Raw genomic sequence first — 17250 nt, 5'->3', positions numbered from 1 at the left:
CATTATTTTGGGTAGGGCCGTGAAATTTGCTAAAACGGCTCCTCCCTAATTCTAAGCAATTAACTGTACATTTATTGAGGGCCCCGAAATCTATACATTTCATTAAGCGAGGCTCATCTCATTTATTTTAAATGGACAAATCTTAAATCGACTACACTTTTTCTATAAAAATTAGTCTCTAAAATAAAGAAAGAAAAATCCTAATTAATTACTAGCTTTTATTATTTTAAGAAAACATGACATGCTAATTGTTTAGTTAATACAAATATTGATGAAAAAAGGAATTTTACTCTTAATTTCGAAATTATAAATAAAATAAAAATTCAACAACTAATATTCAAAATAAACAAATATAGCTAGATTAAAACTCAGCATTGTTATTTTTTTTTAAAAAAAAATATTATTGAGATTAATTATTCAGAATCATTTGAAACTAGATTTAACCATAATTACTAAAGCTTATTAGAAAGTTTATTAGACTTAAACGTTCTTCTAATCTTGCTTAAGCTCAAGTCATGCCTTAATGCCTAATTTACGATGTTTAATTTAAATTCGTGTTTTAGCTAAATTTAGCTACTTGTTCATGATCAACCTATAATCTTGAAGCCTTCATAACTAGTGAATTAACCTGTTTTGCCGAACTGATTTATTACAGACTAACTTATGATATTATTTTCTTATTCCAGCTATTATTTAGTAATTCATGAAATAGATTAGATACAATCAACAAAAGGAACAAAGAAAAAAAAACGAAATTAAAACTTCAAATTTTCATTCTTCATATGTATTCATGCTTCATATTTCGGATTACAATAACCAGCTTTTCAGTTGTGTACCTGATATTGGAAGCAAAAGAAAATGAATATGAGAATCAGCAGCAGCAGTAAAATCAGTACAACACAGCAACAATAGCCCAGCAACAGTAACAACCCAGTAATAGACCGGTGGAGTAGTAATCCCAAAAAAAACAAAAGCTTCCAGCTTTGATGAAACAACAATTAATTCTGATTTCAAACAACAAAAGAAAGCAGAATATTTTTTTTTTTTTGAAAGTTTAAATATTTTTCGGAATTTTCTCTCTTAAATGTTCAGCCCTTTTCTCTCTCTTATTTTTTCTTTCAGATTCGTTTCTCTTATCTGTGTATTTTTCTCTGTTTCTGTGTGTGTTTTTTTGTCTATCTCTTTTTTTTCTCATAAATATGATTTCAAGACTTCATATATATAATCTCATCCCATAAATCTTTCAATTAATTAAAATCAATACTTTTTCTCTACCCAACCCATTATCTTTCCACTCATCCCCATTACATTAAATAAACATATCACACCACCCCAATATATTTTGTCCCCCATGCTTCATTTAAAATAATGCAAGATTCCCCCTTTAAATTAAATCTTGTCCCCCCTTTATATTAAACAACCATATCACAACCCACCCCATTTTATTTTGTCCCCCATGCTTCATATAAACAATTACAAAATATACAATTCCTAAACTACCCCTCTGACCCTATTGCAAATTACTATTTTACCCCCGAAAGTACTATAAATTACCAAACTACCCATCAGCTTTAACACATCAATTAATCAAACTTAACCAAAATATAGACAATATGATCAATTTCTAACAATGTTCAAACAACAATATGAACACGGATGAACATCATAACAACAATATCACATGAACACGATTTTAACAACATTTCAACAACAAATCACATGAACACAAATTGAACAACAAAGAACAACTAAAATTTGATTGAACAATATTTTAGCAACCAACAATCCTATTTTCGGATTCAACAACAACAACAAACAAAGTATGAAGATTTCTAAATTCAATCATATTGAACTTAAAATCAACTTTAACAACATTACAACAAACAATTCTTATATTAAACTTTAAACAAGATTATGAGAACAACTCAAGAAATAATCATAGATGATATACAAGAAATCAAATTATACAAAATTCGGATTCAAGATCATCCAAACAAATTATGAACATGAATGAAAATATTCAATAACAATAACAAACAAACTTTGTTCAAACTTCGAATTAGACTTAAACAAAACAAATAAACATATTCAAATTACTAATCTTCAAATAATCAATTAATCTTTCTTAAATTAAATCCAACCAAAAATATAACAAAGATATATGATCCAAAATTAAAAAGCAAAACATAACTTCACATTAAATTACTAAATTAAAAACGAACTTCAAACAAAGATGAACATGAATTAAATCTATTTTTAAACAACAAAACACGACGGATTCACATGATTTAAACAATGTTAACAATTTCTGAAAATACATAAAACACATGAAACAAATTGAAGAAATAGTTAATTAAATTTCAATTTGAATCTAACAAACATCAAACTAACAAATATTTATTTAAACAATAATACAAACATGAAATAAACATGAAAACAACTAATTAAACTTCTATTTTGAAATCTGAAAATTAATTTTAACAAAGCACATGAACATGAACAAACTAGAAAAAATGATTTCAACGATAAACAACGAACAAAACAAGAATCAAATATTTAACGATTTTAACTTTTAGAAATATAAAAACGAAATATGGACAAAATAAAACTCAAAAACAACTAACCGGAGATGAATCAACGAAGAACTTTGATTGTAAACAAATCTGTCCGAGCCTCGACCAAAGCTCGAACAAATGACGACGAAGACGACCACGAACGGACGACCAAAGAAGGTGGTCGTTTGGCATCGTTTAAAAATGAAACAATGGCAGTCCGTCACAAGCAAAAGGCAGCAGCAGGCTGATCGACGCAGCTGGAAGGAAGCAGCAACGATATGGCTGAAGAAGAAGCAGCGTGAAGCAGCAGCACGAAGAGAAAAGACGCAGCAACAGCTGCTCGGCAACGCCGTAATGCCGTAGCAAACGCAGCCATGGGTGGTCGGAGAAGATGGAGTTCGTTGGAGCTTCTGGTCGTCGACTTTAGAGCTGGATGTCGACGAAAACTGGTGGTCGTCCGGCTGTGTTGACGACAAGGAATGCAGCAGCAGTGGTGGAGCGACGTTTGGTCAGGGAATATAAAGCAAAAGCAATGTCCGCCATGGACGAGCTTGATGAAGAAGATGAGACAGCATCCATGGCTGCTCGGAGGCGACGACGAGGTGTGTATGTGTGTGCGTGGTGAAGGCATGAGAGAGGGGCAGCCATGGTTGGAAGGTTTGAAGCTTTGGGGAAGATGAAGAGAAAGGAGGGGGGCGGATTGGTTAGTATAGTTTTAGGGTTTTCTCCTTTTTTTTGTTTTGTTTTTGTTTTGTAAAATGTAAGATAATAGGATGTTGGGTTATGGACTGGGTCGACCCAGTTCGAAATGGACGGGGTCGTTTGGGAAGATTGGGTATTTTTGGGCCTATGGCTTGAAATCGAAGAAGAGGCCCAATTCCGACTTTCTTTACATTTTCGCTCTTTTTTTCTTCTTTTATTTTTCTAAAACTAAATTATAATAATACTTAAACTATTATTAAGAACTAAATTAAGTTATAAAAGCGCAAATTAACTCCCAATTACAATTAACGCACAATTAAGTATTAATTAAGCATAAAATCGTATATTTGGACATTAAATGCTAGAAATGCAAACAATGCCTATTTTGTAATTTTTAATTTTTGTAAAACAAATTTAATTACTAACAATTGTAGAATTAAATCCTACATGCAAAATGCGACATATTTTTGTATTTTTTGTTAATTTAACAAATAAACACGCACAGACAAATGCCAATAATTATTCAAAATATAACAAAATATCACAAAATTGCACACCAAAGAAAAATCATTTTATTTTTGAATTTTTTGGGAGTAATTCTCATATAGGGCAGAAATCACGTGCTTACAGAAAGCACAATACCCAGGCCTGTGAACGTTAACGTAATCTTCCCCCGCTAGAATCATCTCTACATGGGTGGGAATACCGTACTTTATGCGGAGGGTGTCAAGGTGAACCTTCTTCGTCTCAGAAAGTATGGGGTTCGGAGTAAGGGGCGGATATTTGAGGAAATCACTCCAGGATAGGGGATGCCTCAGTAGTAGCACCTCCACCATAAGAGGGCTATCACCCTCTTCTACCTCTACCTCCCCGCTGCCGAAAAGAGGCGTTGTGATTGACGGGGCGGCTTCAAGCACCTCCTCATTGGCATGATGAGACCTTTGCATAGTTTTGTGTATAGGAGTGGCTACACAAAAAGGGAGTGAAAAAGAAGAAAACTTCTGGCAAGGAATGAAAGCGGGGACAAGAAGGTGTAAGAGCAAATGAAGAAGACTGAGAGGTTATCAAGAGGGAGTGGCTAAAGTTTTTCAAAAAATCGAACCTTTCATCTATTTATAGGGTTCTATGGCGCTAGAATCAAGGCGACATGCTTCAAATTAGCGCAAGAATCAAAGCGCTAAACCGTCAATCCTTGCCTCGAAAATCCGCGTAATGATGATGCACGTAAAGTTGACATCACCCCCCGGGTGGCGTGTACTCTTCGGTGCTCTGCCGAACATGATAGCCACCTGCCATGTCGCAACATCCCAACGGGTCAAATTCCTCCCAAGGAAGGCATAGAGTCCACCTGCGTATGGGCCCGAATTTGATCGACCACGACCTACAGCGAGCACGACAAATGACCGAGTACCTGTGAGTCGACGCCCAGAGAGATACGACCTTGTAGTAAAAGAAGAGACAACATGACCTCGACAGTAGAATCAGCCCATTAGGAGACCTAGACAATATTCCTTAGATAATTCTTTACTTGTCGATTCCGTGTTTGGAAGAAACTCCTCAGTATATAAGAAGGCAGAAAGCCTTGTAAAAAGGTGGGACTTTATAAAAACTCACCAGTCTTGAATGAAAAGAATATTGACAACTCACTTCTCTCTATTATTATCATCCTAGATTTTATTATCTTCAGCTACGATTTACCCCTTCATCTTTGATTGATTTGTCCAAAAAGAGTTTAACATCTTTTGAGTCAAACAACTAGAAAGTCAAATTTATCTATCGAAAAGTACATCTATCTATAGATATTTTTTGTTTTATTTTTCTCTTTAGCTTTAATATTTCTTTAACTTTTATAGTTTAAATTATGGGATATGACAAGCTGAATTTTAACAAATTAAATAGATTTACCTCCATGTTATAACCCGGTGCCAAAATTTTGATAAGGTGAGTTGCATTTTTTGAAGTGTATTACTCCCTCTGTTTCAAATTAGATACTTTTTTTGTCTATTCCTAAATAAGTGATACATTTCTAAATTTAGAAATAATTCAAACTCTTCATTTTACCCAATTTACGCTTAATGAGAAGCCTTTATAACCACACAAATGTCATGCCCCACAACACTTTTACTCCTTAAGCTTTTATGACTACAAGTTTCAAAAATCTTTTTTTTTTCTTGAACTCCGTGCCGAGTCAAACTAACTGTTGGGGTTTTAAGTATATTAATACTTAAAAGAGGGTGAATGGGAAATGGAGGGAAAATGAAATATTTGAGTTTCATTTGAGATTCCCTCCTTGATGAAGGAACATTGTCCCATATTGGAAGAGAAAGATATTTTCAATGGGTATATAAGCAATTGCTCTTCTTCTAGCTCTTAAAGAGTTAAAAAGAAGGCAAGCCTCGCGCCGTCGTCGTCATTGCTCGGTTCGGCTTCGGCTTCGGATTTGGTTTTGGTCAAATGATTGATTGATTAATTTTTTTGGACTAAATTTGTTAAATATCCATTTTATTAACAAAATATTAATATTAATATTAAATCCAAGAATATCAATATTAAAATCCAACCGTTTCCAATTTTTCGTTTTTTGTTTTGTAACAGAAAATTAACTACCCTCTTCAATTTTTCCTCTTTATAATGATTGATTGATTGATTAATTATTTGGACCAAATTTGTTAAATATCCATTTTAATAACAAAATATTAATATTAAATCCAAGAATATTAATATTAAAATCCAACCGTTTCCAATTTTTCGTTTTTTGTTTTATGATAGAAAATTAACTACCCTCTTCAATTTTTCCTCTTTATTGTTGAGTAAATAGCCATTTATGTTATGACATTTATGCTATGGCCGTTTTGCATAAATAGCCATGCCATTCTGAAGAGTTGCACCTCTTCAGATTTCAGCCCAACATTGGCTATAAATACAAGTCTATTCTATCAGAATTTCCATACCATCCCCCACATGAATGGAGAATGGCTATATCACGAAAATATGCATGAAAAACTGTGTGATTCGCAAGCAAGGATTAATTGCATCTGGATAAGTAGGTTTCCCTTTGAACTTTCCGTAGTGAACTTATGTCGGATATACTCGATCAATCGGTAGATTTGATATCTTTGAACCGTCGAACTTTGGTGTATACCTAGACAACCATAATTCACACAACCAACTCTTAACCGTCTTTGGTTCTCACTGTTGTGTTCGTTTCAGCCATGAACACCGCCTGGTTTCATAAGTGCATAGAGAACTGGTCTTGTAAAATTCTCTTTGAAGCGGCTAACACTTCACACTTACATAGGTGAATCCTAAATGTGTCATCCCATATATACACTATTTGATATACCCCGTATCAAATTTAGAAATCATTCAAAAGCCTTAATGCTTTATCCTTGGTACTGAACATTGTCTTATCACGAGAATCAGTTGTGCTTTATCCACTCGTGGACTTGGACTTAGTTGATCCGGTAATCCAATTTGCATCACAATATCCCTCAATGACAGCATGATATTTACTGTAGTGCAAAGCAAAGTCCTGGGTATGTTCTAAATATCCCAAAACTCGTTTCATTGACATCCAATGAGATTGACCTGGATTGCTCGTGTATCGACTCAATTTACTTATAACACAAGCTATATCTGGTCGTGTACAATTCATGATGTACATTAAGCATCCCAACACACGAGCATAATCCAATTGTGATATGTTTTGGCCTTTGTTCTTTGCTAATGCAAGATTCACGTCAATTGGAGTCTTTGCAACTTTAAAGCCCAAGTGCTTGAATTTTTCAAATATTGTCTTAATATAATGAGATTGTGACACTGCCTAACCTTGAGAATTCTTATGGATCTTAATTCCCAGAATTAAATCAGCAACTCCCAAGTCTTTCATATCAAACTTACCAATTAGCATACATTTAGTCGCATATATGTTGGCAATGTCATTACTCATTATCAGCATATCATCCACATATAAGCAAATAATGACTATGTGATCTAGAACATTTTTAATGTACACATATTTATCACATTCATTTATCTTAAAACCATTTGACAACATTGTTTGGTCAAATTTCGCATGCCATTGTTTGGGTGCTTGTTTTAGTCCGTAAAGGGACTTAACAAGTCTACAGACCTTCTTTTCTTTACCTGGAACCACAAACCCTTCAAGTTGTTCCATGTAGATTTCTTCCTCCAAATATCCATTCAAAAAGGCCGTCTTAACGTCCATTTGATGAATTTCAAGACCACACACTGCAGCTAGTGCTACTAACATCCGTTTGGACGTAATTCTTGTAACTGGAGAGTATATATCAAAGTAATCAAGACCTTCTCGTTGTCTATACTCTTTGACTACAAGTCTTGCCTTAAATTTATCAATAATGCCATCATCTTTCATTTTTCTCTTAAAGATCCATTTAGAACCCAAGGTTTGTTTCTAGGAGGAAGATCAACCAATTCCCATGTATGGTTGTTCAATATAGATTCTATTTCACTATTGACTGCCTCTTTCCAAAATAATGATTCCGAAGAAGACATAGCTTCTTTAAATGTTCTAGGCTCATTTTCCAATAAGAAAGTCACAAAATTTGGTCTAAATGAAGTACATGTTCTTTGACGTTTGCTACATCTTGGATCCTCTTGATTAAATATACTTTCTTTTGTTTCTTCCCGAGGTCGTTTAGATCCTTCACTAATCGACTCATATTCCTTTTTATAGAGATATATATTTTCAAAGAACTCAGCATTATCTGATTCTATAACTGTATTATTATGAATGTCGGGATTTTCTGATTTATGAACCAGAAATCGATATGCTTTACTATTGGTCGCATATCCTATGAAACACACAATCAACGGTTTTTGGTCTTATTTTTACCCTTTTGGGTTTAGGAACTTGCACTTTTGCCAAACACCCCACACTTTAAAATAATTCAAGTTGGACTTCTTCCTTTCCATTTTTCATATGGAATGGATTGTGTTTTGCTATGGGGTACTCGATTTAGTATTCGGTTAGCCGTAAGAACGGCTTCCCCCCACAAGTTCTGTGGCAAACCAGAACTTATCAACAATGCGTTCATCACCTCCTTTAATGAACAATTCTTTCTTTCCGCAATCTCATTGGATTGGGTAGTTTAAGGGGCCGTTGTTTGATGAATAATTTCATATTCTAAACATATTTATTCAAAAGGAGATTCATATTCACCACCCCTATCACTTATTATCATTTTGATTTTCTTGTTAAGTTGCGTTTCAACTTCATCTTTGTATTGCTTGAATGCGTCTATTGCTTCATCTTTACTATTAAGCAAGTAAACATAGCAATATCGAGTATTATCGTCAATAAAAGTTATGAAATACTTCTTTCCACCGCGAGATGGTATTGACTTCATATCGCAAATATCTGTGTGAATTAAATCTAAAGGATCTGAATTCCTTTCAATTGACTTATAACGATGTTTAACATACTTAGATTCCACACATATTTGACATTTTAATTTGTCGCATTCAAACTTAGGCAATACTTCCAAGTTAATCATTTTCCACAAGGTTTTAGAATTGATATGACCCAAACGTATATGCCATAATTTATTTGACACAAGTAAGTAAGACGAAGCTGAAATTTTATTATTATTCTCAACAACCATTACATTCAGCTTGAAAAGGCCTTCAGTGAGGTAACCTTTTCCTATAAACATTTCATTCTTACTTATTACAACCTTATCGGATGCAAAAATACACTTAAAACCGTTCTTAACAAGAAGTCTATCAGAGACTAAATTCTTCCTAATCTCGGGAACATGAAGGACGTTGTTCAAAGTCACCACCTTGCCAGAAGTCATCTTCAGAAAGATCTTCCCACATCCTTCAATCTTGGCAGTTGCAGCATTACCCATAGAAAGAGTTTCTTCGGGTCCAACAGGAGCATATGTTGCAAAGGCTTCCCTAACAACACAGACATGGCGAGTGGCTCCAGAATCAATCCACCACTCCTTAGGATTTCCCACCATGGCACACAAGTTATCAACATCTTTATGCTTTTCAACCATGTTTGCTTGACCCTTCTTCTTGTCTTTCTTCGGAGCACGATACTTCGTAGATTTATGCCTAGCTTTTCCACAGTTGTAGCAATTTCTGTTGAACCACTTTTTGCTTGGGTTGCTTTTCGGTCCAGAAGCCTGCTTCCTCTTTCTCTTATTTTGAGAAGTATCCTCAACAATGTTTGCTCCCATTATTGTTGAGTTTCCACGACCTCTCTTTTCAGCAGCTTTGTTGTCCTCTTCGATTCTCAATTGAATAATGAGATCTTCAAGGGACATCTCCTTGCGTTTGTGTTTTAAGTAGTTTTTGAAGTCCTTCCACAAAGGAGGCAACTTCTCAATCATCGCTACTACTTGGAATGCTTCATTGATGACAAGACCTTCAATGAAAATTCTGTTAGTAAAAATACTAAGATTACTACTTTCAACATCAGTATTAATTTGATTTATACATTCAGCAAGGAGATCGTGAATAATCACTTGCAATTCCTGGACTTGGGTAATAACAGGCTTGCTATCTACCATTTTGTAGTCCAAAAACTTGGCGGCAACGAATTTCTTCAACCCGTCATCTTCAGTTTTGTATTTCTTTTCAAGCACTGTCCACAATTTTTGACGTCTCCACGCCACTGTAGACATTATACAAATCGTCCTCCAGTACGCTAAGAACATAATTCTTGCATAGAAAATCAGAATGCTTCCACGCCTCAACCACGAGAAAGCGTTTATTCTCTGGAGTTTCATCGGGCAGAACAGGAACATCTTCCTTGATGAACTTCTGCAGACTTAAAGTAGTCAAGTAGAAGAATATCTTCTGCTGCCACAACTTGAAATCTAACCCGGAAAAATTTTCGGGTTTCTCCGCCGGTGCCAACGCCGGTGTTCGGCTTGTTGATGTATTGACAGTCACTATTGGAACAGCCTGGTTCCCGTTATCATTAGTCATTTCTGTAAAAGAATGACACAAGCAAACGTTAAAATCACGTAGATTTTAATTTCCAACGGAGTAAAAAATCACAAAGGTTTTAAACTCCAAAACAGTGAATTTAACACAAATACATAATACAAATTAAATTCCTTAAGGAAACACTGTGAATTCAGTGGGCTCGGATTAACTTTTGTTTCATTTATATTTCTGTTTATGTTATTTTATTTTTTCTAGAATTATTTTATAAATACAATTTACTAACACTAACTCATCTAAATTGAAACGGAGGGAGTAAACTCTATATCGTTTAGACAATATTTGGTTGAAGTCAAAACAAGAATCACCCCATATAATTTCCTTTAATTGTTTTAGGGAAATTTTCATAAAATTCTATCTTTTAGTAATAATTAGCCATCTATAGATACCATTTGCTATATTATGGATTATAGATACCTTTTATGTGGTTATAAGATGTATTTGATATATTTAAGCTATTGTATTCATGAATACAATAGCAAAAATAGGCGTGAATCAGGGAAGTCCAACTAATCAATTGTTGTATTCGAGTGTATTCGACTGTATTCGACTTTATTCACGGCGTGAAATAGGGGATTACACTATTTTTAAAACGGAAAGTGAATCAATTAACATAATAGACTTCTAATATAACTCAACAAACTCAATTATAACACACAAATTTTGTATTTTCAGTTATAAAAAAGATTCTCAATCGAAAAATACCCAAAAAACATAACAATCTTTAGAGAAATTATATAATACATTTGAATACATAAATTATATTAATTAAAGAAACATATGAATACATTCATGGCATATAGCTAGAGAGTGAATACAATGAAATACCTAGAATACAAGGGGATACATTGAAATACAATGAAAAAAAAGACAGTGAATATAATGAAATACATGGAATACAGCGAAATACATTGAATTACAATGAAAAAAAGACAATGAATACAAGAAAATATATGAAAATACATTGAAATATATTAATAGAAAATCAAGTTGCTCAGCCCCAAACTTCGCCGTCTTTGTTCAAGAACAAACCCTAATTTCCGGTGAATTTGTCGGAGGTATGCCGGAGGTAAAGAACTCCGGCGCGGGAAGAGAGCTATCCCGCGAGAAGGCATAGCCGAGAGAAGGGGAAACAACAACAACATCTACACAACAACCTAGGCCAGCATCTCTTCGTCTTCTTCGTCGTCTTCTTCTTCTTCTTCTTCTTCTTCTTCTTCTTCTTCTTCTTCTTCTTCTTCTTCTTCTGTTCTTCCAAAACCAAATACAAACACAAATTATCTTCCAAAACAAAAATTAAGCCAAACCTGGAATATTTTCTAATCCGAATGCCATAGAGCCACTTTAATGGAAGAAATTGCTGGATGAATTGTACTAACATTATCACTAAAAACAGCTAATTTGGGTACTTCATTATCTGCATTACTGCATCAATTCGGTGCAAGAATTGATCGGAATGAAAAGAAAATAGTGTGGGTGAGAGGAATTTTAAGATTGAGCATCGTGTTTTCAGGGAATGGGGAAAAGAATGAGATGTATCAAAATAGAGAGAGAAAGAAAATAGTGTAACTGAATAGTGTATTTAGTGGCTTAGAGCTAGGACATAATCAAAATTAAATATTTTGCTATAAACCTTAAAAAGTATCTATAGAATATAATTTTTTTAAAAGATATTTATTTAAAATAAATAATGTGTTAACCTTGCTATAGGGGTAAAAATTCCATTATTGTTTTATGCAGCGTTAATCCGAATTAAGCTGATATGGAACACGAGAAACAGAAAAAAAAATTACAAATTTTATTATTATAATTTCCTCATAACTAACCTGTTCAAACTTGACCCTATTGGTGGAAGCATGATATCGACTTGTTCTAGAATATTCGCAGGTAGCCTTCTCGTAGTCAAACCTACACATACTACACTAGTTTTCTCTGTAGCTCGAACACTCTCGCCTTGTCTCTCCGCTTCTCGCTTTCAGGTTCGCGCTATGGCTGACTCTGCTACTCCCTTCAAAAAAGTTCAGATTCAAAGGGATGATACTGTAAGTATTTTTTTCATTTTCATTTTTCTACTTGCCTCACTTTCAATCGTAAAATGACAGATTGCTATTTGCGTCGCTTGTCCTTAATTACTCTAGGATTGAGGTGTAGTTGATTGTTGATTGATAATATTTCAATTTTCCTTACCCGGAGGGTGGAAGGGAGAAGAAATTAGAGGACTCGGAATAAAATTTTTGAATTAGATTAATGGGAGAGCCTGATATAGAGTAGTGTGCAAATTTCATTGAGAATTGATTTTGATGAGAAATTTGTTGTAACGAGCAAATTTTAGCTTAGGGCTTGCTGATTAGATTCTGAAAGATGGAAGAACTAGCATTTTGCTTGTTTAGTGTTTGGATAATTATTGGTTCTGATTAAAAAGTGCTCATCTGAAATAGACTTGAATAGGCGCCGATTTAATACATATTACCTGTTGCAACTAATTTGGGATTGAGGCATAGTTAAATGGTTGATCATCTGGCAACCAAGGGTGTAGCCTAGTCGTTAATGAAGTGGGAGGAGAATCATCATTAGGTCTCAGGGTTCAAATTCCAACGAAGGCAAAAAACAAAACACTAGGTGATTTCTTCCCATCTGCTCAGACCTTGGTGGGTAGAGTTAGCTGGTACTTGTGCTGGTGGGAGATAGCAGGTACCCGGTGGATTTAGTCGCGATGAGCACAAGTTGGCCATGACACCATAGTTATTAAGAATAAAAGAGCTTATCTGTGTATGATATTCGAGATGTCCTTTTGTTCTGATTCATTTGAGTGATCTTATCATGCAGACATTTGATGCATATGTAATTGGAAAGGATGATGCCCCTGGAATCGTTGTGCTTCAGGAGTGGTGGGGTGTTGATTTTGAGATTAAAAACCATGCTCAGAAAATTTCTCAGTTTGATTCTGGTTACAAAGCACTTATCCCTGAGTAAGACTCTTTTTCTCACACATGAACTTTCAATTGATGAATGTCATATCACGGTATAGCTGATGATGTAATTTTTTCCCTTTTTTCTTTTTTTATGCGATTTCAGTTTGTACCGTGGAAAAGTTGGGTTAGATGTCGCAGAAGCACAACATCTGATGGATGGTCTTGATTGGCGAGGGGCTGTCAAAGATATTCAGGCTTCAGTTAACTGGCTTAAGTCAAACGGTTCCAACAAGGTACTTGGTGTTTATTCTACAGTCAATGTTGTCAACTAAGATGGTCTGACATGAAGCTATTGGTTCATGCACCTGTTTAATTTCTCAGATATCGAGAGCTGTTGATGTTTTAGAGTGTAAAGGTTGACTAATTAGATAGACACCATTTAGAGACAGGAATATTGCCTGGAGTAGCTGGACTATAAGTTTAAAGTTGCGTCTGTGCGTGTTGTTGATAATTCTTTTTTGATACAGGATAGTAGTTCTCCTTTATTCTACATGGTTGAAGTTCACAATTGCTCTCTTTTTATAAATAGTAGCTAGCTATGCGTTGGCAACTTATCTGATTGCACCTTCAATTGGAATTTTGTCAAAAAAATAATAAGGAAATAAGTATCGTTAATTGATATGATTTGATGTCAGTACACACAGGTTCTGCCAGTGTAATCCTCAACTAATTCTTATGTTTAAAATCTTCTCCTTATTCCACTGCCTCTTAATCCTTGAACATTAACAAGGAAACAACCTATAGTTACTTAAAAGCAAAGAAGACATGGCTTATTTGACCATATATTTAGGTGTTTGCCTGTGAAACTTAATATCAAATGTTTCTAGGTAAGCAGTTTAGTTCTTCTGCAACATAGTTTGAACGCCTCTATACTTTGGATTATTGAGTTCTATGTACTCTTCGTCCGAAGTGAATTGTGTCATTCCTTTTGATCTTTCTCAAGGTAATTCGAATATTTTCTGGGGATATTTTATAATTTGTCCTCCATTTCCGTTTGGTGAATGAAGCTTAGAATTACATACAACCTATTTTACTCTCTACACCTTTAATCCTAAATTATGCCTACCAAATATCAAATGGCAGTAAGACTTTGCTTCCTTACTATATTAGAAAGAGCATACCTTATAAAGAAACTCGCCAAATTGATTAATTCTCACTGAGGAATCAATCTGAGTTGGGAGCTTGAAGGAGGAGTCTGCCAAGTAACCGCTGAAACCTTTCCTTGTTTATTTTCAATGAAAACCACCGATATTATTACCTCTCTTTCGCAAGCTTCCATTTTCATGTTTAACCCTTGTTTCTCTCATACCATCTCTCTCTCTCTCTCAAGCATGCCAATCCCTCTCTTCTAGTTTTTCTTGTGCTCTCCTACCCTAGAATAGGCTGAATGACCCTCCTTCAGTGACAATCTTCAAAAAGTCTAGTTGCTTGCTAAGTGTCAATTGGTTGCTAATTGACAACATATTAAACTGCTAGAATGAATTCAACAAGGAATTCCTAGTAAGCACGAGTCATTAGCTCCATTGACTACGTCCCTGCCCTTTGTACACACCGCCGTTTCTTTAGAAAGAAAAATGCTAGAATGAAATATTTCAAAGTTAGTCCACTGATTTCGTCCCTGCATAATAGCATAAGTGGATTTTAAGAGAAATATGAACTTAAATTATACGTTTAGTGTAAGTGGTGCTTTATTTTTTCCTAAACCGGTTTACCATCATCTTTGATGATGAGTAACATGGTCAGCTTAGACCTCCATCTTCAACCATGTATTAGCTTTTGTTAGATGATAAAGTGAGGCAATCTTCTAGTGGCGTCTTTCAGGAAGGACCGAGAGTCTTTGGCACATAAACTGACCTTTTTCCTTATTATATTCTGTTCTTTCCTGAAATCTGCACATACCCAAAATGTTTGCCAAATGATGCACTGGTTTGCCAAATCATGCGATGAATTTAATCATGATATGTTGTAAACCCTTTCTTGTGTTTCCTGAGGCTTTTCTTAAGTTCTTAAGCATACTTTGTCTTGTTGGTTTTCATTGAACTGCTTACTCTATGGCGTGCGTTGTGTGGAATTCATCAAGTGGTGCTTCTAATTCTTTTACCTGATAATACATTTGGAGTGTTCTGTAGATTAGTAGAGTTATCAACATTTTTTATCTGTTTTTTATATGTGAGTGCTTATGATTAACAAATATGTGGTATTAGGTTGGTGTTACTGGATACTGCATGGGTGGTGCTCTTGCCATTGCAAGTTCTGTTCTGGTCCCAGGTGTCGATGCAGTTGTAGCCTTCTATGGAGTTCCTTCACCAGAACTTGCTGATCCTGTTAATGCTAAGGCACCTGTGCAGGCACATTTTGGTGAAGATGATGGTTTAGTTGGATTTTCAGATGTAAAGGTATATCCAACTAAAAAGATTTTCTTCTTTAAAGCTTACTGAGGTTGTTGGCTTGTTGCTTTTTTGGCTTCTATTATCTGCATGATCCTTTTTTCATGTCATGATCATGAAGCATTATTTTACTGTATCGTAGTGAATTTTGAACAATGAGTTTCTTTCTTCAACTATTTACTAATTTAGTCTATCCTGCTTTCCATTGCGTTTACCATGGTGCATGGTTACTGCAACTAGTTGTGGGATATTGGGAGGGGTTGGCGGCTAAAGGCATGCTTGTCTATCATTACTCATGTTATTGCACCACTATGTTGATACATGCATCTATACGAGTATTATGGCCTTTGTTCTATTATCAACAGAGAGTTGTGAGTTGCTTTTGATTTCAAATAGGTTCTCCAAGACCCACAAAAAAAAAAAGAGGGTTTAAGAAAGAACAAAACAGGAAACTTAAACGAGGTTCAAGTATATCAGATTAATTTCTTTTGGGTTTAAAGAATATTGTGTAGCCTCATTGATTGATGTAAAAAAGGAATGATATGAAAAATTGGAGAACACATAAGAAAAGGAACGATATGAAAAATCGAAGAACACACAAACAAATTTGAAGGTTTCCTTCCTGAGGTAGTTCTTAGATAGCTAGAGCAATGAGCTCTTGAGCCTGAGTACATTTGTGTTGCATTATTAGGGTTATTCTGGTTTTAACTCGAGGATGTTATCTACTGTATGTTAGCTGGTCCCTGAATGTGGTATTGACCATCTTAAGCTGAACACTTAATCTTTCCTCGTTTAATGAAGATATGTAATTTGGACAGACAAGTATACATACGTTCATGTGATTGCGAATACAGTTTATGAATTTAACTTATCATTGATATGATTTCTAGACTGGGAAAGCTCTAGAGGAAAAACTGAAGGCATCAGGAGTTCCAAATGAGGTTTACTTCTATCCACAGACTGGACATGCATTCATGAACAAGTCGCCGGAGGGTGTTGAGAGGAGGAAGAAAATGGGGATGCCTGATGTAGAAGATGCTGCTGTCGAGCAAGCTTGGACCCGCTTCCGCTCATGGATGAGTCGCTTCTTGTCCACCTAATCTGTGGTACCTGTTTTCTGATTCTATAGTAGTTTGTGTCTTGACAATAATTTGATGTGTCTTGATGCTCCAGAATGTTTCCTGGAAGCTTGCTTTTGGAACTCGGTTCCTACGGTTCACATATAAAGTGTTGTGAAGATCGGATATACGTGTTGTCTATAGGGACCTTTGGAGTATTCGAAATTAGTGCACTTTATGATCGGATATACGTGTTGTCTATAGGGACCTTTGGAGTATTCCATATTAGTGCACTTTGTTATTCTGACCAGGAAAACAAAGTATTGTGCACTGAAAAATAAGCTCGGTTTCTCATTGTCCTTGTAGTTGGTAATACTTGGTATGTCAAGTGTATGTAGAATAACCATCGTTGTCGAGCTAGCCCACTCTTTCTCCATCTCCGTTTCTCTCCTTGTGGTTCATTTTTTCAAGTCAACTTTATATGAAGACCGAGACATTCCGTGTATTATAGGCTAGGTGGTGGTACATTGAAAGGACAGTCGAATCAATTGTAAGTTAATTCATAAAATAGAAT

The 17250-nt window shown here is 35.1% G+C and overlaps 1 protein-coding gene across 1 annotated transcript; it reads left to right on the top strand.

Moving 5' to 3' along the window:
• Nucleotides 1–12095: 12095 nt before the first annotated feature.
• LOC107762794 (uncharacterized) lies at nucleotides 12096–17014 on the top strand. The gene is made up of 5 exons (XM_016581186.2): nucleotides 12096–12301; nucleotides 13086–13228; nucleotides 13335–13464; nucleotides 15436–15627; nucleotides 16509–17014. The coding sequence occupies exons 1-5, from the start codon at nucleotides 12116–12118 to the stop codon at nucleotides 16716–16718; spliced, it is 861 nt and encodes a 286-aa protein (XP_016436672.1). The 5' UTR covers nucleotides 12096–12115; the 3' UTR covers nucleotides 16719–17014.
• The last annotated feature ends 236 nt before the right edge of the window (nucleotides 17015–17250 follow it).

The sequence above is a fragment of the Nicotiana tabacum genome, chromosome 11, assembly GCF_000715075.1.
Source record: "Nicotiana tabacum cultivar K326 chromosome 11, ASM71507v2, whole genome shotgun sequence".
Lineage (NCBI taxonomy): Eukaryota > Viridiplantae > Streptophyta > Magnoliopsida > Solanales > Solanaceae > Nicotiana > Nicotiana tabacum.
The sequence above is the reverse complement of the archived record's forward strand: the minus strand, read 5'-3'. Positions and strand labels throughout refer to the sequence as shown.